Source organism: Acomys minous, assembly GCF_964271855.1.
Source record: "Acomys minous genome assembly, chromosome: 20".
Lineage (NCBI taxonomy): Eukaryota > Metazoa > Chordata > Mammalia > Rodentia > Muridae > Acomys > Acomys minous.
The window spans coordinates 8476195-8497760 of NC_140502.1; the positions used below are offsets into that span (position 1 = coordinate 8476195).

General features: G+C 48.9%; 2 protein-coding genes and 1 pseudogene across 3 annotated transcripts; 1 reads left to right on the plus strand and 2 right to left on the minus strand.

The window, feature by feature from the left end:
* Positions 1-8009: 8009 nt before the first annotated feature.
* Positions 8010-8602, minus strand: LOC311591194 (small ribosomal subunit protein eS10-like; annotated as a pseudogene). The gene has a single exon. The product of its transcript is annotated as a small ribosomal subunit protein eS10-like (transcript).
* A 1130-nt stretch (positions 8603-9732) lies between these two features.
* Positions 9733-16384, minus strand: OSCAR (osteoclast associated Ig-like receptor). Its single transcript, XM_084770586.1, has 5 exons — positions 16318-16384; positions 15437-15469; positions 11461-11760; positions 10562-10843; positions 9733-10375 (listed from the first exon to the last, which is right to left on the minus strand). Exons 1-5 carry the CDS (start codon positions 16352-16354, stop codon positions 10224-10226), a joined length of 804 nt encoding a protein of 267 aa, XP_084626712.1. The 5' UTR covers positions 16355-16384; the 3' UTR covers positions 9733-10223.
* A 1709-nt stretch (positions 16385-18093) lies between these two features.
* NDUFA3 (NADH:ubiquinone oxidoreductase subunit A3) lies at positions 18094-21447 on the plus strand. The gene is made up of 4 exons (XM_084770592.1): positions 18094-18176; positions 18404-18478; positions 20810-20887; positions 21291-21447. The coding sequence occupies exons 1-4, from the start codon at positions 18167-18169 to the stop codon at positions 21380-21382; spliced, it is 255 nt and encodes an 84-aa protein (XP_084626718.1). The 5' UTR covers positions 18094-18166; the 3' UTR covers positions 21383-21447.
* Positions 21448-21566: the final 119 nt, after the last annotated feature.

Sequence of the window (21566 nt, forward strand, 5' to 3'; positions counted from 1 at the left end):
AGCCATCTACCAAGCCCAACAGTCCTTGTCATATGTATTGCATACACCAAGTCATTTTGTTGTCAGAGCTAGAGGCAAATGCTGTTATCCTATGCCATTGTATCCTATAGGGACGTGATGAGAAGGAACAAGAAGGATGTTTAGGGCGATTTTTATAACTATAAGGGCACAGTTGTGATGTGATGTGTGTGTGTGTGTGTGTGTGTGTGTGTGTGTGTGTGTGTGTGTGTGTGTGTGTTTATTTATTTTTGGTTTTTTGATACAGCGTTTCTCTGTGTAGCCTTGGCTGTCCTGGACTCAATTTGTAGACCAGGCTGGCCTCAAACTCACAGCGATCCACCCGCCTCTGCCTCCCCAGTGCTGGGATTAAAGGCGTGCGCCCCCACCACTCGGCCTTCTTTCAGAGACCCGCCTGCCTCTGGCTCCCTGAGTGCTGGGATTCAGGCGCGAGCTACCATACTTGGCTCAAGAGAGAATATTCTTTCCCCAGTACTGCAGTAAAGACTTCCCTGACACTACTTTACTTACTGGGTGTTTTTGTGGTTTTGTTTTGAGACAAGGGCTAGCCTCAAACTCTATAAACAAGGAGGTTGACCTTGAACTCCAGATCTGTCTTCCTCCACCTCCGAAATGCCAGGATTACAAGCACATAGCACTTGACTTCCACTACCAACTTTAAACGATTGCCACAACTGAGTGACCTCACCAGTGTTATCACTGTCTTTTTGCTGCCTTTCTGGACTATTTTTCACAGCAGCCAAAACCAAGGGTAACTCACCTCTCAGTTTAACACGGTCACCAATTCACTAAAATGAACCACAGTGGGGCTGGCGGTGTAGCTCGGTGTGAGCATATTTGCCTAGCAAGTGTGAGGCCCTTAGTTCAATCCCCACAGTGGAAAACAGAAAGGGAAAGAGTCTCACGCTGTCTTGAGTCCTTTAATCTTTCTGCAGCGCGAGCATGAGCGTGGGAGGAAAACCAACATGGTGTGCTAATGAGTGCCTTCAGATCTGACAGAATTGTTTTTACCAGACTTTCTGATGCTTGGGAATTCAGAGGTGTCAATTATAACACTGTTGCCAGGGTGACGGAGGATCAAGGGAGACCACCATCTCTCATGCCTTTGGACACCTGCAAGGTTATTTTGTGGGAATTATACTTTAAACGACAAAATCATAGGACAGGAGAAGGCAAATGCATTGACAACCGTAATTACCATCCATAGCTCTCAAACTACGTACGTGGGACTCCGAAACACATTTATAGACTTTTTGATTATTTTCAGTTTATCATTTAATCAAACTGGACTCGGGAGTGATGGTTTCACGTCAGGAGATTCTATCTCTTTATCCTCAGCCCTCCCCTCCTCTCTTTTCCCCTGCCCTCCTCCTCTGCTCCCCTCTCCTCTCCTTTCATCCTCCCTCCCTATAGTTGTAAAACAAAGGAAAGGGAAGATAGTTTAGAAGGTAGAAGCTTCTTATGCCAAGTCTGATGACCTGGATGTAAGCCTCCTGGTCCAGTTGGTGGAAAGAGGAAACCATCCCCTAGGGTAGTCCTCTGACCACAATACATGAACTGTGGCACAGGCACACAACACATACACACACGTAAACATACACACACAACATAAAACACAATTTTGTTTTGTTTTGTTTTTTGAGACAGGGTTTCCCTGTGTAGCCTTGGCTGTCCTGGACTCACTTTGCAGATCAGGCTGGCCTCGAGCTCACAGCGATCTGCTTGCTTCTGCCTCGTGGGTGCTGGGATTAAAGGCGTGCACCACCAGGCCCTGCTAACCATTTCTTCTTAATCTCTACCTTATATTTTATTTTTATTAGTAGTATGACATTTGCTTAGTATATACGTGTGTGTGTGTGTGTGTGTGTGTGTGTGTGTGTGTGTGTGTGTAGAAGTCAGAGGACAATTTACAGGAGCTAGTTCTCTGTTTCCACCGTTTGGTTCCTGGGAATGGAGCTCAGGCCATCAGACTAGACAGCAAATGCCTTTACCAATGAGCCATCTCACTGGCTCATGTTCCTTGAACTACTTATAGCTAGATACAAGGAGGCAGGTGGTGGTGGTGGTGTGTGCCTTTAATCCCAGCACTTGGGAGGCAGAGACAGGTGGATCTCTGTGAGTTCGAGAGGCCAGCCTAGTCTATAAAGAAAAGTCCAGGATCCACAGAGAAACCCTGTCTCGAGGGGTGGGGGCGGGGGCAAGACTTGAAGATTTTTTTTCCAGATGTGGCCTCACTGTGTACCCCAGGCAGGCCTTGAGCTCTTCCTGCTGCCACCTCCCACAAGATAGAAGGTAGAAGAGTACAGACATGTGCTATCATACTAGGCATAGAGGTTTGAACTTTCTGGAAACCAGAGCCTTGTGTATGCTAGGCAAGTAATCTTCCATCACTGAGCCACACTTCCAGCCCCTCACTGGGGGATTCTAGGCAGGTGCTCTACCATCACTGAGCCACACCCCAGCCCCTCACTGGGGGATTCTAGGCAGGGGCTCTACCATCACTGAGCCACAACTCCAGCCCCTCAACTGGGGGATTCTAGGCAGGGGCTCTACCACTGAGCCACACCCCAGCCCCTCACTGGAGGATTCTATGCAGGGCCTCTACCACTGAGCCACACCCTAGCCCCTCACTGGGGGATTCTAGGCAAGGGCTCTACCACTAAGCCACACCCCCAGCCCCTCACTGGGGGGTTCTAGGCAAGGGCTCTACCACTGAGCCATGCCCTCAGCCCTTCACTGGGGGATTCTAGGCAAGGGCTCTACCACTGAGCCACACCCCAGCCCCTCACTGGAGGATTCTAGGCAGGGGCTCTACCACTGAGCCACACCCCAGCCCCTCACTGGGGGATTCTAGGCAGGGGCTCTACCACTGAGCCACACCCCAGCCCCTCACTGGAGGATTCTATGCAGGGCCTCTACCACTAAGCCACACCCCAGCCCCTCACTGGGGGATTCTAGGCAAGGGCTCTACTACTAGGCCACACCCCCAGCCCCTCACTGGGGGGTTCTAGGCAAGGGCTCTACCACTGAGCCACACCCCCAGCCCCTCACTGGGGGATTCTAGGCAGGGGCTCTACCACTGAGCCACACCCCAGCCCCTCACTGGGGGATTCTAGGCAGGGGCTCTACCACTGAGCCACACCCCAGCCCCTCACTGGGGGATTCTAGGCAGGGGCTCTACCACTGAGCCACACCCCCAGGCCCTCACCAAGGGATTCTTGCCAAGCCCTCATCTGTTGCTGAGCCACAATCTCCAGCCCCATACAACTCTTTTAAACCTAAACGGGGTATTATGTAGACCTAAAGAACAAACAGAAAAGTGAGTCAGTTCCCTACCCTGTCTCACAAAAACACACCATGAAAACGGAAGCCAGAGGCAGGGAGGCCAGGAGATCTCTGTGAGTTTGAGACCAGCCTGGTCTACATGGTGAGTTCCAGGACAGCCAGAGTGCCAGAGCTAAAGAAAGACCCTGTATCAGAAAACCAAACGCACAGCCAGGCAGCGGTGGCACACTCCTTTAATCCCAGCACTCAGGCGGCAGAAGCCACCAGATCTCTCTTGAGTTTAAAGCCAGCCTGGTGTACAGAGTGAGTTCCGGGACAGCCAGGGCTGCACACAGAGAAACCCTGTCTCAAAAACCCAAGAAGACAACAACAAAAACAAAAAAACAACACACACACACACACCAATGTCTGTAGCCCACTTTGTAGAATGCACTGCGAAGATGCTATGTCTACACGGCAAACGGGCATTTTTACATTCTTGCGTCTCCAGCCTGCAATATATCAGCAACAGGAAGGGAGGGACGGCCTTGTGACAGCGATGTGGGCGATAGGAGAGGCAAGGAAAACTGTTACTCTAACCACAGTGAATCTGACACTGGATGTGCAACACTTACCTCTCTAGATCAAGAGAGACTTTAGTTCTCTGCAGGCTTGGATAGGAGTGTCCAGAAATTAGACTCCATTCTGACACTAACCCCCAGGATCCAGCACAGACCCTCCAGGTGAGGACTCTGTCCCCCAAAGCCAGGCCTATGTCTAGTGTCAGTTGCAAGTGGCAGGTCTCCCTGTTACTTACACTTCTGCTTGGCTTGCTATGGATACTATGACCCCTTGTCATCTTAGCTGCCCTAAGCACTCAAGGACCTCCAGAAAACAGTCTCCTTACTATTGCAGTTTATTATAAAAAAATAAGTGGGGTTCTGCCAAGTGATGAGACAAGGTGTTAGGTGGGGTAGGGAGAACAATGACTAAAATGCATTATATACGAATATAACATCATCTTCATCTAGGATAAGTAAATAATAAGGCGGCCCCAGTGGTTCATGCCTGTAAATACCAACTACTCCGGAGGTTAAGGCAGGAGCATCGCAAATTCAAAGATTGCCTGGGATACAACGTAAGTTCAATGCCGGCCTGGAGAATTTAGGGAAACTGTCTCGAAATGTGAACAATAAAGTTAAAAACGGCTCGGGGTATAACTCAGAAGAGGAGGGGGCTGGAGAGATGGCTCAGTGGTAAGAGGACAGCCTGGTCTTCCGAAGGTCCTGAGTTCAATTCCCAGCAACCACATGGTGGCTCATAACCATCTGTAATGTGATACGGCATCCTCTTCTGGCTTGCAGGAATACATGCAAGCAGAGCACTGTATACATAATAATAAATAAGTAAATCTTTAGAAGAAGAAGAAGAAGAAGAAGAAGAAGAAGAAGAGGAAGAGGAAGAGGAAGAGGAAGAAAAAGAGGAGCATTGGCATTGGTATAAGATCCTGGTTTCTGGAGTTGGTGAGATGGACCACAAGTAAAGAGAAGCACTTGACACCAAGACTAAGGACCTAAGTTTGATGCCTGGACCCACATGGTGGAAGAAAAGAGCCAGCTTTCACACATGCTCCTATGCACATACACATACAGGCACACAAATAAATAAATAAAGTCTGTCTTGTAAAACCTTGAGTGCCGGGGCTGAAGACATGGTCAGGAGGTAGACATGCCAATTGCTCTAGCAGAGCACCAGAGTTCAGCTCCCAGCACACCTTAGGGAGGCTCACAATTGCCTGTAAGTCCAGCTCCAGGGGAATCCAATGCCTCAGGATTTCTGGGACATGTACATTCATATGTACACTCTTTTTTTTAAGAAAAAATATATTTTATTTAATTTTAATTTATGTGCACTGGTGTGAGGGTGTCAGATCTTGGAGTCACAGACAGTTGTGAGCTGCCATGTGGGTGCTGGGTATTGAACCTGGGTCCTTTGGAAGAGCAGGCAGTGCTCTTAACCACTGAGCCATCTCTCCAGCCCCACGTGTACACTCTTATAGACACACACACACACACACACACACACACACACACACACACACACACACCACACCACACACCATAGGGAAAAATAAACTGAAATATAGTCTCAAAGACTTTGGTGAATTCCACCCCCCCACACACACAAAAAGCTCAAGGCTGCCTGTGGGGTAAACAAATGCAAGAAACACCATGTGGTGGTGCACACCTTTAATCCCAGCACTTGGGAGGCAGAGGCAGAGGCAGGCGGATCTCTGTGAGTTCGAGGCCAGCCTGGTGTACAGAGTGAGTCTAGGAGTGCCAGGAGAACACAGAGAGACCCTGTCTTGAAAAATGAAAAAATAAAACAAAACAACAACAACACAAGAAACATCACATGGAAGGGGCAACATCAAGGTATCTGGAAAGACACGTTTGCATAAGGCCAAGGGGCAGATCACGTATCACAGAGTCAGGGGTTTAGCAAGGCCGAAGGGGTGAGTGTATATCATGGGGTTACAAGCTCAGCGTTGGCTGAAAACCATGGTTTTCAGGACACAGACACTTCTCCTTGTAAGGGATGGAGACAATGTGGCTCCTGTTTTGGTTTCCATGAGGAGCAAGCTGCCCTCCATGGCCTCTGCATCAGCTCCTGACTCCAGGCTCCTTCCCTGCTGCAGTGGTGATGAACTGTTACATGGAAGTGTGAGGCAAATAAATACTTTTCTTCCCAACCGGCTTTTGGTCGTGGTGTTTCATCACAGCAATAGAATCTTCCCCCCCTCCCCCAAGACAAGGTTTCTCTGTGTAGCCTTGGCTGTTCTGGACTCACGTGTAGACCAGGCTGGCCTCGAACTCAGAGATCCACCTCTGCCTCTCGTGCGCCACCACGCCTCTCTCTCTCTCTCTCTCTCTCTCTCTCTCTCTCTCTCTCTCTCTCTCTCTCTCTCTCGCTCTCTTTGAGACAGGATTTCTCTACGTAGCCTTAGCTATCCTGGACTCTCTTTGTAGACCAGGCTGGCCTCGAACTCACAGCGATCCACCTGCCTCTGCCTCCCAAGTGCTGGGATTAAAGGTGTGCGCCACTACACCTGGCTGAAACTCTTAACAAAACACCACATAACCATGGAATTTTTGGCTCTACTCTCTAGCTTCTAAGGCATTGCAGCATGGCTCAGAAAAAGACGATCGTGGGGCCTTGGAAAATGGCTCAGTGGAGTAAAGGTGCTCTGGTGGTTTGAAGAAAAATGGCCCTCATAGACTCATATATTTGAATGATTAGTCACCTGGGAGTGGAACTATTTGAGAAGGATTAGGATTAGGAGGTGTAGCCTTGGAGTAGTGTATGAGTTTATCTAATAAAGCAACAGTTTTCTTTTTTTAAAGGTGTATTTATTTATTATGTATACAATGTTCTGCCTACACATATACCCACAGGCCAGAAGAGGGCACCAGATCTCATTATAGATGGTTGTGAGCTGCCATGTGGTTTCTGGGAATTGAACTCAGGACCTTTGGAACACCAGTCAGTGCTTTTAACCTCTGAGCCATCTTTCCAGTCCAGCAACAGTTTTCTTTAGCCCTGCTAGCTTCCAAAATAATTGGCACAGACAGACTATGATTTATTTTACAACAGTAATTAGCATTAAAATACATACGGCTAGACCAAACCCCAAAAGAATGGGTGTGACTTTCTATTTTTCTTTTCTTCTTTTGATTTTTTTTTGTTTTTTTTTTGAGACAGGGTCTCTCTGTGTAGCCTTGGCTGTCCTGGACTCCCTTTGTAGACCAGGCTGGCCTCGAACTCACAGCGATCCGCCTGCCTCTGCCTCCCGAGTGCTGGGATTAAAGGCGTGTGCCACCAGCGCCTGGATGGAGGAAGTGTTTCTACTGGGCATGGGGTTGGAGATTTCAAAAGGTTTCTCTTCATCTGAATGTAGCTATCAGCTACAGCTCTATCACCACCACATGGCTGCCGCGCTCCCCACCGTGCTGATAATGGACCAGCCCTCTGATATTGTAAGCAAACCCTCTAAGTAAATGCTTCTTTCATACGAGCTACGACGGCCATGGTGTCTCCTCACAGCCATAGAACAACCGCTAGGACAGGTGCTTGCCGCCAACACGGACAACATGAGTTCTATCCTTTGGTCCCACTTCGCTGAAGGAGAAAACCAGCTCCCCAGAGTGATGCTCTGACCGCCAAACATACATGCTGTGGTGTAAGAGCGAAGAATGGAAATCTACCACTAGGTGGAGCCATGCCATCATCTTCTCCCTGTTCTACTTGGGCAGCTCAATCACCCCTGAGCAAGGCGGGTCCACCTTAACCCATGCTAAAGAAATAGAATAATAGTTATCCCTTTCATGTGATACTATACTTTGCCTTCACAGTATTATTATTATTTTTTCCCCAGTATTCTTGCTCTGACAGAATCCCTACAAACTACTGAGATTTAGCTGGGTCTGCCCGCCTTTCTGAATCCTGACTTTTTTCTACTGTCTTTTTCTTCCGGATAGTGGTAAGAGCCTAAAGATGCTTTCCCTGGTACTTTGGGCTTCCATGCTTCCCCTCCCCACCATGTGGGCCAGTCTCCATGGTGAGTTAATTCAAACCAGCACGGCCTTGTTTTTCATCTCTTCCCCCCATCCTTCACCTCTGAGCAGCTGCTGAGGTTTATAGCTTGCCTGTCCTGTGTAGGCTCAGTCTTCTTTTAAGTTTATTCAACGCAACACATTCTCCAAGTTCACTGTGCTGCCTGACCACGTCCACGACTGAAGCCGCCTCTAAGCTGGAATTCCGTCGCTGAGTCAGCCCCAGCCTTTCTTGTCAGCACCAGGAGGCACGGCACTCCTGTAGGTGTCTCTGTCTGCCTCCCCTTTCGTGAATCTTGCAGGTCGCTCACCCTCTGGACCTTTGGGCCGAGGTCTGCCAGTCTCGGGACGGCTGTGGCGCAGGGTGTAGGGCACGATCTCCGGAGGCAGGTGGAGGTAATCTCGGAGACACTGGATGCACTCGTTGGTGAGGTAACAATAGAAATGTCTCCAGGCAAACTGCTCCTTCACGTAGCCTCGAGATTTGAGAGACTGCATGGCCTTCATCACGTGAAGGTTGGGCACATTCTTGTCCACCAGCTCATGGTGTTTGGGCATATGGCCATCTTTCTTGGCAACCATCACTCCTTCCTTAAAAAGGAGTTCATAGACGGAAATCCGGGTCTTCTTGGGCATCAATATTGCGGTGGCTGCAGGGTCCAGGACAGCCAAGGCTACACAGAAAAACCCTGTCTCGAAAAACCAAAAAAAAAAAAAAGAAAAGAAAAGAAAAGAAAAACAAAAACAAAAACAAAATAATAATAATAATAATTTTTTTTTTTTGGCCAGGGATTTGAGGTTGTAGCGTAGGGGTAAAGTACTTGCCTAGCATGTACAAGGACTTGGATTCAACACCTTGCACTAATAAACAAACAAACATAAAACCCTAAAACATTGGAAGAAAGATGAGGATTTTATTACTACAGATTTAGGAGCCCGGAGAGATGGCTTAGCAGTTAAGACTCCTGGATACGCTTCAAGAGGACCTTGGTTGGGCTCCTAGTATCCACAAGGTGCCTCATACCCAGTTCCAAGGGACCAGATGCCCTCTTCTGCCCTCCTCGGGGACCTAGGCCTACAACTGATCTACAGACATGCAGGCAGGCAAAAAACACTCACACATGCCAAAACGTAACGTGCCAGGGGCCAGCCAGATGGCTCAGTGGGTAAGCCTGACAGCCCAAATTCAAACTCTGGGGCCTGCAGGACGGACAGAGAAAATCAACTCCTGAAAGTTGTCCTTTCACCTCCATACATATGCTGAGGCATGTGTAGCACCACTTAAAATATGTCATCATAAGCCGGGCGTGGTGGCGCACGCCTATAATCCCAGCACTCCGGAGGCAGAGGCAGGTGGATTGCTGTGAGTTTGAGGCCAGCCTAGCCTACAAAGTGGGTCCAGGACAGACAAGGCTACACAGAGAGACACTGTCTCGAAAAACAAAAAACAAAAAACAAAAAACAAAAACAAAAACAAGCCATTATGAATAAATGTTTGCTGAGTGCTGAGTATGGTAGGATGGACCTGTGATCCTAGCATAGCCAGAAAGGAAGATTTTTTTTTTTAATTTTTAACTTTTAAAAAAAGATTTATTTATTATTATGTATACAGTGCTCTGCCTGCATGTACACCTGCGGGCCAGAAGAGGGCGTCAGATCACATTATAGATGGTTGTGAGCCACCATGTGGTTGCTGGGAATTGAACTCAGGACCTCCAGAGGAGCAGTCAGTGCTCTTAACCTCTGAGCCATCTCTCCAGCCCAGATTTTAATAATAATAATAATAATAATAATAATATTATTATTATTATTATTATTATTATTATTATTATTATTATTGTTGTTGTTGTTGTTATTGTTATTATTATTATTAATTTGAGACAGGGTTTCTCTATGTAGCCTTTGCTCTCCTGGACTTAATTTGAAGACCAGGCTGGCCTGAGACCCACACAGATCGGCTTGCCTCTGCCTCCCTGAGTGCTGGGATCAAAGGCATGTGCCACCATGCCCGGCTTGAAAGAGGTTTTCAAGAGAGGAAAATGTCACTAACATTAACTGAATATCATTTACCACAGGCCAGTCACTGCCTTTAATCCTTCAATGAGCCTAATAATGTGGTATTAAACCATTTTGCAAACAAGCCAAAAAAAAAAAAAAAAGACAAAAGTTGCAATATTATCCACTCTTCTGAGAGGTCTGAGAGATACCCAACAAGGAGCAACGGTACAAAAAGGTGAAGACGGATTAATCTCCTGGAGTCTGGAGGCCCTGGGATGTTCAAGAGGCTTTTCTGCCCATTTCCAGGCCATCACTTCTCATCCCGCGTGCCTATACCCAGTTTTGCTGGGGCAGGAGGCCACCAAAGGCAAAGCTCCCGCAGTGCCAGTCAAAAGTAACTATGATGCCCAGGCAGATGAGGATCAGGCCCGCCAGCCCCAAACGGAGGAGGTTTCCTTGGGTATAGTCCGAGGAGCTGGAGCCTGTGGGCCAAAAAGATGGAGACAGGGTGTCGTTCCCGTATCCCAGAGTCTCGGTGCTCTTCTGGGTCTCTGACACATAGATGGAGTTGTCCCTAAATTGGATGGAGTTCATTTCCCGGGTCCCGTCCCACGCGCCGCGCCCCCATCCCCCGGGTCTGAAGGAGGAGGAGAACCAGAGCACCTCACCTTCCGAGCTGATGACCAGTGACTGGCTGCGCTGCGACAGCACGTAGGGGGCGGAGGGCGTGTGGTAATAGCAGCTGTAAGTACCAGGGGCATCAGCGCCAGTGAGAAGGAAGTCAGCCCAGGGCTGCACGGAGTCGATGTACCGCAGAGGGGTCGCCACGCCCACGCGATACAGCACAAAGCTCATGCCCCGCATGCGGCCTGCACAGCGTAGGCTCACGTTGGCTCCTGGAGCCACCACAGGCCCAGGCAATGCCACCAGGGATGGTCTGGGCAGCTGATCTGTGGAACCCAGGCAAGCCCTTAACTTAGGTAGGCTGCCCTGTCTCTCTCTTTGTCCCTCCACTGCTCCCCTCTTCAGCCTCTTTTCCCATCCCCCAACCTCCCCTTCTCCTATACGTTCAAGGAGCTCTCAATCTTCCTCCCTAGCATCTCTCTCCTTGTATCTCTTTTCTTTTTTTCTTTTAAAAAATATTTATTTATGACCGGGCAGTGGTGGTGCACGCCTTTAATCCCAGCACTCGGGAAGCAGAGGCAGGAGGATCGCTGTGAGTTCGAGGCCAGCCTGGACTACAAAGCGAGTCTAGGACAGTCAAGACTGCACAGAGAAACCCTGTCTCGAAAAACCAAAAAAAAAAAAATTTTTTTTTTAAAATTTATTATGTATACAGTGCTCTGCCTGCATGTACACCCGCAGGCCAGAAGAGGGCATCAGATCACATAAGAGATGGCTGTGAGCCACCATGTGGTGGCTGGGAATTAGAACTCATGACCTCTGGAAGAGCAGTCAGTGCTCTTAACCGCTGAGCCATCTCTCCAGCCCCCGCCACCGCGCCCGGCCCCACCCTCTGTCTTAATCTCATTCCTGGTGCCCTTCTCCCATTCCTCCCGGATCTTACCTATTACCAGCAGTTCCAGGACATTACTGGGCTGGGACCAGACCCCCGGCCCCCAGTCTGTCCTGCGGTAGCTGCAGTGATAACTGCCCGCCTGGGCCAGAGTCACCTCCTCCAGGAAGAACTCGGCCAGCTCAATGGACACGTCTCGGAGGAACAGGGGGGTGACAACACCAGTTCTGAAGAGTGCAAACCGCCAGGCAGGTTGGGGTGCTCGGCACTTCAAGGTCACGTTGACGCCAGGAGTCACAACTGCAGCAGGATGGGCCCCTAGCCATGGCTGGGGATATGCGACTGGGGGCGCTTAATGAGGAAGAGTGTTTGGTTACTCAGGACCCCCCAACCCAGAAGCCCCAGAAGCTAGGCGGAAGTTGGACACCTTGGATCTCTATAAAGGAGGGGAGGGCCTGGCGTACAGTCACAGCTGGCCTAAACTAGCTGAAATTCACACGAATAGGACTCTTTTTTTGGGGGGGGGAGGGGGGAGGGTTTCGAGACAGGGTTTCTCTGTGTAGCCTAGGCTGTCCAAAACTCACATTGTAGACCAGGTTGGCCTCGAACTCGCAGAGATCCGCCGGCCTCTGCCTCTGGGTGCTGGGATTAAAGGAGTGCGCCACTTAACTTTGAGCTTTTCCCCATGGTTATCCGTCTGTTTGTGCTAAGGATCGAACCTATGCATTGTGGGGGAATCACTCTCTCTACCAGTAAGATTTAGATCGATTTAAACCCTCTCCATAATTTGTTTGTTTGAGATAAGATCTTATGGAGCCGTGGGCAGCCTTGACCTTGCTATGTAGCAGAGAATAACCTTCAACTCCTGACCACCACCTTCCCCCCCCCCCCCCCCATCTATGCAGTGCTGGAGTCTGCTCGGAAGCAATCTACCAACTGAGTTACACCCCAATCCCTTCTCTGCAATTTTAAGGCATAGTTTTAAAATGTCATACCAGGAATGGTTACTTTTGTTTCAATTTACTATTACTACTGTTTTGGGGTTTGTTTGTTTGTTTTTTTGGTTTTTCCAGACAGGGTTTCTCTGTGTAGCCTTGGCTGTCCTGGACTTGCATTGTAGACCAGGCTGGCCTCGAACTCACAGCGATCCACCTGCCTCTCCCTCCCGAGTGCTGGAATTAAAAACGTGCGCCACCCTGGCGTGGCCTGTTTGGTTTTTTGTTTGTTTGTTTGGTTGGTTTTTTGTTTTTTGTTTTTTTGAGGTTTTTTGTTTTTTGGTTTTTTTTGTTTTTGTTTTTGGTATTGTTTTTGAGACAAAACCTCACTATGTAGCACAGTTTGTCCTAGGGCATATTAGTGGTACAGGCTGGCTTCAAATCTGTAATCTTTCTGCCTCAGCTTCCCAAGTGCTGAGATGATAGATCCCTATCTATCACACTTCGATAGAAACAGTTATGGTTTGCAACATGCCAATAGTCACTGCTATGGTTTGAACATGTTCCCCAATTTAATCTTTGACATAACAATGTTTTTTTGGTTTTGGTTTTGGTTTTTCCAGGGTTTCTCTGTATAATAGCCTTGGCTGTTCTAGAACACTTTTTATAGATCAAGCTGGCCTGACCTCACTGCCTCTGCCCTTTCAAGTGCTGGGATTAAAGGTGTGCGTCACGACTGACCAGTTTGAAACATAGGTCCTTAACAGGTAACAAAATAGGGGGCTAAAGAGATGACTTAATGCTGGGCTCAGTGGCACACACCTGTCATCCCAGCATTCAGGGAGGCAGAGAGGCAGGGGAATTGCTGTGAGTTCAAGGCCAGCCTGGTCTACAAAGTTCAGGCCTCTACAAAGTCCAGGGCAGCCAAGGCTGCACAGAGAAGCCTTGACTGGAAAAACCAAACCAAACCAACCAACCAACCAACAGAATACCAGGTATTGTGATGTATGGGTGACCATCCCTCAGTGAGGACTGGGGTGTGGCTGAGTGGTAGAGCACCTGCCTAGAATGCCCCCGTGAGGGGCTGGAAGTCTTGTTCAGTGAGAGAACACTCACCCACTATGTACAACCCACCCCCAGCACATATCCAAACAATAAAAATATAACAAGGGCAATCACTCAATAACGCCACAGCTTCACCATAAGCTTTGTTGGTGTTGTTTGCTTGTTTTTTTTTGTTTTGTTTTGTTTTGTTTTTTTGAGACAGTATTTCTCTGTGTAGCCCTGGCTGTCCTGGAACTTGCTCTGAAGACCAGGCTGGCCTCGAACTCAGAGATCCACCTGCCTCTGCCTCTACCTCTTCCTCCAAAGTACTGAGATTAAAGGCATGAGCCGCCACCAGCTGTTTGTTTTCTTTCTTTCTTTTTTTTTTCTTGAGACAGGTCTCAGGGTCTCACTCTGCAGACCAGGCTGTCCTTGAACTCACAGAAAGAAATCTTCCTGCCTCTGTCTTCCAAGTGCTGGGACTAAAGGCATACACCACTACCGCCACCACCACCACCATAGGCAAATTATTATTTCCAAATAAATTTAAAAGCTGAAAAATAACTGCTTAACGGTTGGGAAATATCTCCAAGACACAATGTAAAATTAACACTTAAGACCCAGAATGACGTCTTTAATCCCAGCCCTGGGGAGGCAGAGGCAGGCGGATCGCTGTGAGTTCGAGGCCAGCCTGGTCTACAAAGTGAGTCCAGGATCGCCCAGGCTACACAGAGAAACCCTGTCTTGAAAAAAAACAAAAAAGAAAAAAAGAAAAAAAAAAAAAGACCCAGAATGAGCCATGAAATGCCAATTTCGTCCGGCAAGAGAAGGAGGAAGTATGCAAATGCGTGATGCGTATGAATGCACGGAACACTTTTTGTGGAATTCAGGAACACAGGAAGGGGAAGTGGAAGACTGTCGAATCTTTGGTAAAAAAAAAAATTGGCTTTATCATTAAAAATTAGGGGCTGGGAGAGATGGCTTAGCAGACGAGAGCACTGGCTGCTTTTGCAAAAGACTGGGGTGTGTGTGTGATTCTCAGCACCACCTGGTGTCTCACGACCAACTGTCACCCCCAGTTCCAGAGGACCCTAGTGCCTTCTTCTGAGCTCTGCAAGCACCAGGCATGCATGTGGTGTACATATGTACGCAACAGGCAAACCACTCAAACACATAAACTAACAGGCAAATTGACTGATAATTCACATATGAACGGCTTCTCAGATGATTTTCATTTGAAAGTGGAGTATACTGGAAGAAAGTTTGAGAGAAAAGAAACAACTCCTCTATCAGAAAACCCAAGAAGAAACGGTCTCCGGGTAGGGGAGCTCTGCTTTTGCTGGTACCACTGGCATTGAGGAAATGCCATGTCTGAAGGCCTGGACTATGCCAGGATCTGAGGCAACAGTTTGCCTATATAATCGTATTAAGTCCTCACTGCAGCCCACTTTCCAAAGGAGGAAATGGAGTCTCCGAGATTCCTGGTTTGATCAAAGCCATGTAATGAACAGGATTGTCTAGGTCTCTTTAACAAATCCACATTCATAGCCAGGCGTGGTGGCGCACGCTTTAATCCCAGCACTCGGAAGGCAGAGGCGGGCGGGTCACTGTGAGTTTGAGGCCAGCCTGGTCTACAAAGCGAGTCCAGGACACCCAGCGAAGAGAAACTCTGTCTTGGGGGGAAAAAAACCCCAACAAAACAAGCAAACAATCCACATTTGTGGTCTTCTCTACTCATCTCTCATTCACTAAAGGGATGAAGGAAAGGGAAGGCGGGGAGGGGGGGGTAGGGGAAAGGAGATGGGAGGGATGGAAGTCAGGGGAGAAGGGGAAGGATACAGGAGAAAAGGGAGAAGGGAAAGAAACAAGGTAGGTAGGAGGACGAAGGGATGGAAGGAAGAGAGGGGAGTGAGGAAACCTGGGGTGAAGCTGGGTATCAAACCAGATGGCGGGGAGAGCGGGGAGAGCGGGGAGAGCGGGGATGGCGGGGATGGCGGGGATGGCGGAGCGAGCAGGATGAAAGAGAGCTTTTGGAGTTCGCCACTCACCTGCTGGTGTGAAGTCCGCATGACACACGGGCCCTGGAAAAGGGTAGGGACCCAGATCTTTACAAAGTCCTTTGTGACTACCAGTCTCCCTCACTGGCAGCCCTAGACTGCTTACATGGTTTCTTTTTCCTCTGAAAACAAGAATCCCCCCTCCCCGGCCCCTCCGCCCCTCCCCCCTCCCCCCTTCCCCACCTCCCGCGCTCCTCCCCCCTCCCCCCCCCCCCCCCCCCGCCATCTTCTTTTGGATCAAGCAAAACTCCAGACTTTCCATCATCATACTTAAGAAGCCAGCTGTCAGCCGGGCATGGTGGCGCACGCCTTTAATCCCAGCACTCGGGAGGCAGAGGCAGGCAGATCGCTGTGAGTTCCAGGCCAGCCTGGTCTACAAAGTGAGTCCAGGATGGCCAAGGCTACGAGAAACCCTGTCTCGAAAAACCAAAAAAAAAAAAAAAAAAAAAGAAGCCAGCTGTCCAGCTTTTTGTTTTCCACCTTTCCTGAGAACATAATCTACTCGTGGGGAGGTGGGGGGATGGGAGGATGGGGAGATGGGGGAGGTAGGGGAGGTAGGAGACTGTGAGGTGGGGGGGGTTGGGGGTGGGGGTGGGGCACTGGGGGATGTTTCTCTCTCTTGGGGTTTGGGGGTGTAGACGCCCTTCTCCCTCCTGCCTAGAGAGCCAGAGAAACCTATGCTCAATCCCAGACCCAGCAATCTGTCTTCCCCATTTATAGGACTCTGGTATCTGGGTACCAGTCCCTACTCTTTTTTCCAAACTAGATGTTGAATTCCAGATGATCAGATAGATACAGCTCTCAGCCCAGGCAAGGACCCCTCCCCCGCCCCCCGCGCACCCGCCCCCCCCCCCCCAGGCGGGACGGCTCACAGAGAGTTAACAGCTGGAGGATCAGCGACAGGATCATGGCCGGCACTGTTCCTGGAGCTGGGGGCAAAGGCTGATCCTGCCTTGTACCCTCGGAGGAAATGAGGCAACCCCAGAAAACCATGTGAGAGCCATGTTTAGGGAACAGAGGAGTCAGGTGGGGGCGCCTTGGCAACTGTGTCATAGCCTCATTGTCCTGGAAAAAAGATGCAAGAGGGGACAGTCATAGCCTCCGGTGTTCATTAATTCAACTTAAAAGCAGGGGAGGCCGGGCGGTGGTGGCGCACGCCTTTAATCCCAGCACTTGGGAGGCAGAGGCAGGCGGATCGGATCGTTGTGAGTTCCAGGTCAGCCCTGGTCTACAAAGGGAGTCCAGGACAGCCAAGGCTACACAGAGAAACCTTGTCTCATAAAACAAAACAACCCCCCCCCCCAAAAAAAAAGGAGAGGAGAACTGGGGATGTTGTAGCTAAGTGGGAGATTGCTTGCCCTGTGTGTTCTAGCCCCAGTACTGAGAAGAGAAAGAAAAGGAGGTGGAGGGAGGGAAGGAAAAGGAAGAGAACAAAACAAACAAGCAGAAAGGAAAAAAGACCTTTGGTGTACAATATAATATATAGTATACGGGTGACACAGTGAAGCCTCAGACTCTATTATTGTTCACACAGTTTGACTGACTCAGGATAGATAAATAGTTGTTGTTAATAATAATAATTATTATTATTATAAAATATTTATAATTATTCATATAATTATTTATATATTATATATAATATAATTATAAAAATATATTAACTATATATAAAATATATATTATATATCATATATAAATATAATAATAATAATTATTATTATTATTTAACTTATTTTAAGTGATGTGCATGGTCTTGGAGGCTCAGGCTTGTAGTCCCTCCCACGTATTAGGGAAGCCAAGGCAGGGGGATTCTATGTTCAAAGACTGCCAGGACCATCCTGAGCCGTTTAATGAGATCCTGTCTCAAAATAAAAAGTAAAGAGAAGGCTGCAAAATGTAGCTCAACAGTAAAAAGAAATTTTTGCCTAGAATCCACCAGCGTGGGCCCGCGGTCTTAGAATCTATCAGTGAGGGATGTGGCTCAATCGTAGATAGCTAGCCTAGCCTGTGCTGGTTTTAGTCTCCAGCACGGAAGGGAGCAAAAAAAATAATAAATGCTGTGAGCTGCATACTAGCAACAGAAAGTCCTTATTCTATTTGGGATCAATTTATAATTTCCAGAATAAGCTGATGTCTATATGTGACCTCAATGCAAAGCGGACTTTCTTGCAGAAGAACTCGAAGTTACTTCTCCGATGCCTTTTCTCTCTCTCTCTCTTTCTTTCTTTCTTTCTTTCTTTCTTTCTTTCTTTCTTTCTTTCTTCTGGTTTTTCGAAACAGAGTTTCTCTGTGTGGCCTTGCATGTCCTGGACTCGCTTTGTAGAACAGGCCTCGAACTCACAGAGATCTACCTGCCTCTGCCTCACGAGTGATTAAAGGCATGTGCCACTACACCATGCAATGTGTAGCCCGGGCTGGCCTCGAACGCGTGATCCTCCTGCCTCCGATGCATTTTCTAAGCTATAAGAAAAAGGTGAGAACATCAGGTGTGCAAAGTCCTTGCGGTTTAAATCTTTGCCTCCGTGGTCCTCTATTCCAGATTTCAGAGTACCCTGAGCCTCACTCCGGAACTACAACTCCCAAAAGGCGCCACGCCCTCGCCTTCCGACTCTGCTACTTCTACTTCCAGAGGCACGCGCGGTCCAAGGGGCGGAGCCTCGCGCAAGGCAAGGGACCACAACTCCCAGAGAGCTCCGCGGCCTTGTCGCCTCCAAGACCAAGATGGCCGGGAGTAAGTACGGGCACGGGAACGCGCGAGGTTCACGTAGTTCCAGGGAAGGCTGACCCGTGGCTGAGGCTAAGGAGAGCCTTGGGGAGAGCCTTGGGGGGCGCGGTGGGATCCGTCCCAGAAAGGGGCGCGGCAGTCACGAGGGTGCTTTTGCAGAGCGGGGTTTGCTACGAGAGGGTTAGAGGTCAACGCAGCTGTCCCCAAGGGTGACTTTTCTCCCAACTCTCTAGGAATCTCCGCCTTCCTCAAGAATGCCTGGGCGAAGGAGCCGGTGCTGGTGGTGTCCTTCTCTGTCTGGGGCCTCGGTGAGTGCCCCAGGCTCGAATGTGCATCCTCGGCTCTGAGGTCACCGTTAGTCTACAGTACACTTTGCATCCCCTTACCTGTCCTGTCCTCACACCTGCCCAAGAGGTGCACACTCAACCCTGCTTGTTCTTGGACGTTCCTCGGGGAAGTCTGACTTAACGCAAATCTCTCAGCAAACCTCCCTGGCGAAGAGCCTCCAGTGGGGCAGGGCTGTTCACACTCGAGGTGCACCGAAGCCCTGGGGGATGGGGGTGTGACCTGTGAAGCAAATTCTAATTCTGATGGTCTGGGGTGGGGTTGAGCCTTGGGATTTGGCAGTCATCACAGCCCCACAGTTGTCAGTATCATCGCTGGCCCGGAGTGTGATAATGACCGTTCCTAGGACCCACACCAGCCACCCACTAACCTGACTTTCAAAGACCTGGAATGCTCTAACGTGTGTGGTTTTAATGTAGATTATAGGTTGAAATAATGAGTTGAGGTATACCGTGATTCCTTTCTATTTAAAGTTCCATTTGTTTATTTACCTGTGTGTGGGTGTGTGATTGCCACCGGTTGTGTGACTCCCAACACCAGTTGGATGGGGGTGGAGGTCAGAGGACAAATTAACTGAAATCTGTTCTCTCCTTCCATTCTTGAGTCCTAGGAATTGAGCTCAGGTGGTCTTTCTTAGCAGCAGGTACTTTTTTTTTTTTTTTTTTTTTTTTTTGGAGACAGGGTCTCTCTGTGTAGCCTTGGCTGTCCTGGACTCCCTTTGTAGACCAGGCCGGCCTCGAACTCACAGCAACCCACCTGCCTCTGCCTCCCGAGTGGTGGTATTAAAGGCGAGCAGCAGGTACTTTTACCTGCAGAGGCCTCTCACAGCTCCAGGCTTAAATACTTCCTAGACCTGATCTTATTTGTAGTTTTCGGTTTTCTGATTATTATTATTAGGGGAACACACAATTTATTTAGCCCAATCTGGCCTCAAACTCTCAGCAGTCTGCCTTGGCTTTGAATGTGTTGATATTACATGCTTGAGCCATCACACATGCATACCTTTTTTTTTTAAAGTGTGTATGTATGTCTGTGTGCGCACATGCCTATGGAAGCCAGAAGAAGGCACAGGGTTTGTTTTTGTTTTTGAAGACATGGTTTCTTTTGTAGGCCTGGCTGTCTAAATGAGGGCGTTTTGTTTGTTTGTTTGGTTTATTTTTCGAGGCAGGATTTCTCTGTGTAGTCCTGGAACTCACTTTGTAGATCAGGCTGGCCTCGAACTCACAGAGATCCGCGTGCCTGTCTCCCAAGTGCTGGGATTACAGGCGTGCGCCACCATGCCTGGTTTAGGAGCAGGAGTTAAGGGTAGTTGTGAGCTACCTGATGTGGCTGCTGGGAATTGAACTCAAGTCTTCCGAACAGTCAGCATCAAGATGAACCATCTCAGCTGGGCGTGGTGGCGCACGCCTTTAATCCCAGCACTTGGGAGGCAGAGGTAGGTGGATCGCTGTGAGTTCGAGGCCAGCCTGGTCTACAAAGTGAGTCCAGGATGGCCAAGGCTACACAGAGAGACCCTGTCTCGAAAAACAAAAAAAAAAAGATGAACCATCTCTCCAGACCTGCACCTTTAAAAATTAATTCATGTATGTGCTTCTATATGCTGCGTGTATGAGTCTCATAAACACCGGCTGCGTTTGCTGGATGCTCTAGTGCTGCAGTTAAAGTTACAGGAAGTTGTGAGCTGTCTGACTTAGGTGTTAGGAGCCAAACTCTGCAGAGGCAAGTGTTCCTAACTATGGAGCCCCCTAACATGTGTTCTTGAAGATGTGAAATTACATGTGGCTGTTACCTTGTATCAGCAAAACACTGGCCTGTGACATTCCTTTTACACACCCTCCTCCATTCCTGAAGGCTCTTGGCTATAGCCCACATGGGCTAATACAAAAGTTAAGAATCTGTGACCAGCCCGGTGGCTCACGCCTTTAATCACAGCACTCGGGAGGCAGAGGCAGGCTGATCGCTGTGAGTTCGAGGCCAGCCTGGTCTACAAAGTGAGTCCAGGACAGCCAAGGCTACACAGACAAACCCTGTCTGGAAAAACAAAAACAAAAATCTATGACCAGCCTTTGGGCCTCATGTATTCCCAAGTACCAGGCTCCAATTTCTGCTGCTCTCTACTGACAAGATTTATATCCTGTGGGGATGGTGTAGAGCGTTGAGGGACCCACTAAAGGGCTGTCTTGGTTGCGCTGGTCCATCCTGCTCCCCATTGCCAGGGTTCAGTTGCCATCTCTTCCCCCAGCTCTGGAGTGCTGCTTCATCCTTGGCTCTCACATTTACGTCTTATTCCACAGCTATAATTATGCCCATGATCAGCCCCTACACCAAGTATGCAGAAATGATCAACCAGGCCACACCCTACAACTACCCAGGTGAGCAGCCCCCCCCCCCCCAGTGCTGTGGGGACGAGTGGACAACTGCATTTGAATGTTCTGTGTACCTTTTTAAAAAGATTTATTTATTATGTATACAGATCTCATTATAGATGGTTGTGAGCCAACATATGGTTGCTGGGATTTGAACTCATGACCTTTTGAAGAGTAGTCAGTGCTCCTAACCTTTGAACCATCTCTCCAGCCCCTCTCTGTGTACTTTTAACGTAACGTGCTTTGAGCTTCTCTCTGTATCTCCCTCAATGGCCTGTGTCTTTGCCTCTGCTGAATCTCTGGCCCTCTCGTCTTTCTCACGCTCTCTGAATATGGAGCCAGACCGGGTGTTCTGTACGGAACCCTGGAGATGTGCTGGTCTCAGTGACTTGTCCTTCTGTTGTCACAGTGCCTGTGCGAGATGATGGGAACATGCCTGATATCCCCAGCCACCCCCAGGACCCCCAGGGCCCAAGCTTGGAATGGCTGAAGAACCTGTGAACACTCTTGCTGATGGAAGAGGCCCCTTCCCTGCTGCCCTCCAATAAAAAAAATGTGAAAACCAACCCCATCATCTTGTCTTTTGTTGCTTTGAGACGAAGAAGTCTCACTGTGTGTCAGCCCAGGCTGACCCGGAATCCAGTATGTAGCCAGCGTGGCCTCAGACTTAGGGCAGCCTTCCTGC

What these genes read in the sequence shown, in the direction of transcription:
- OSCAR (XM_084770586.1), bottom strand. Translation starts at nt 16,354, where the DNA reads ATGATCCTGTCGCTGATCCTCCAGCTGTTAACTCTCT. An exon ending in TGCGGACTTCACACCAGCAG is followed by an intron (nt 11,761 to 15,436) that starts GTGAGTGGCGAA and finishes TTCCTCATTAAG; the next exon opens with CGCCCCCAGTCGCATATCCC. An exon ending in CCTGGAACTGCTGGTAATAG is followed by an intron (nt 10,844 to 11,460) that starts GTAAGATCCGGG and finishes TGGGTTCCACAG; the next exon opens with ATCAGCTGCCCAGACCATCC.
- NDUFA3 (XM_084770592.1), top strand. An exon ending in CTTCTCTGTCTGGGGCCTCG is followed by an intron (nt 18,479 to 20,809) that starts GTGAGTGCCCCA and finishes CTTATTCCACAG; the next exon opens with CTATAATTATGCCCATGATC. An exon ending in CACACCCTACAACTACCCAG is followed by an intron (nt 20,888 to 21,290) that starts GTGAGCAGCCCC and finishes CTGTTGTCACAG; the next exon opens with TGCCTGTGCGAGATGATGGG.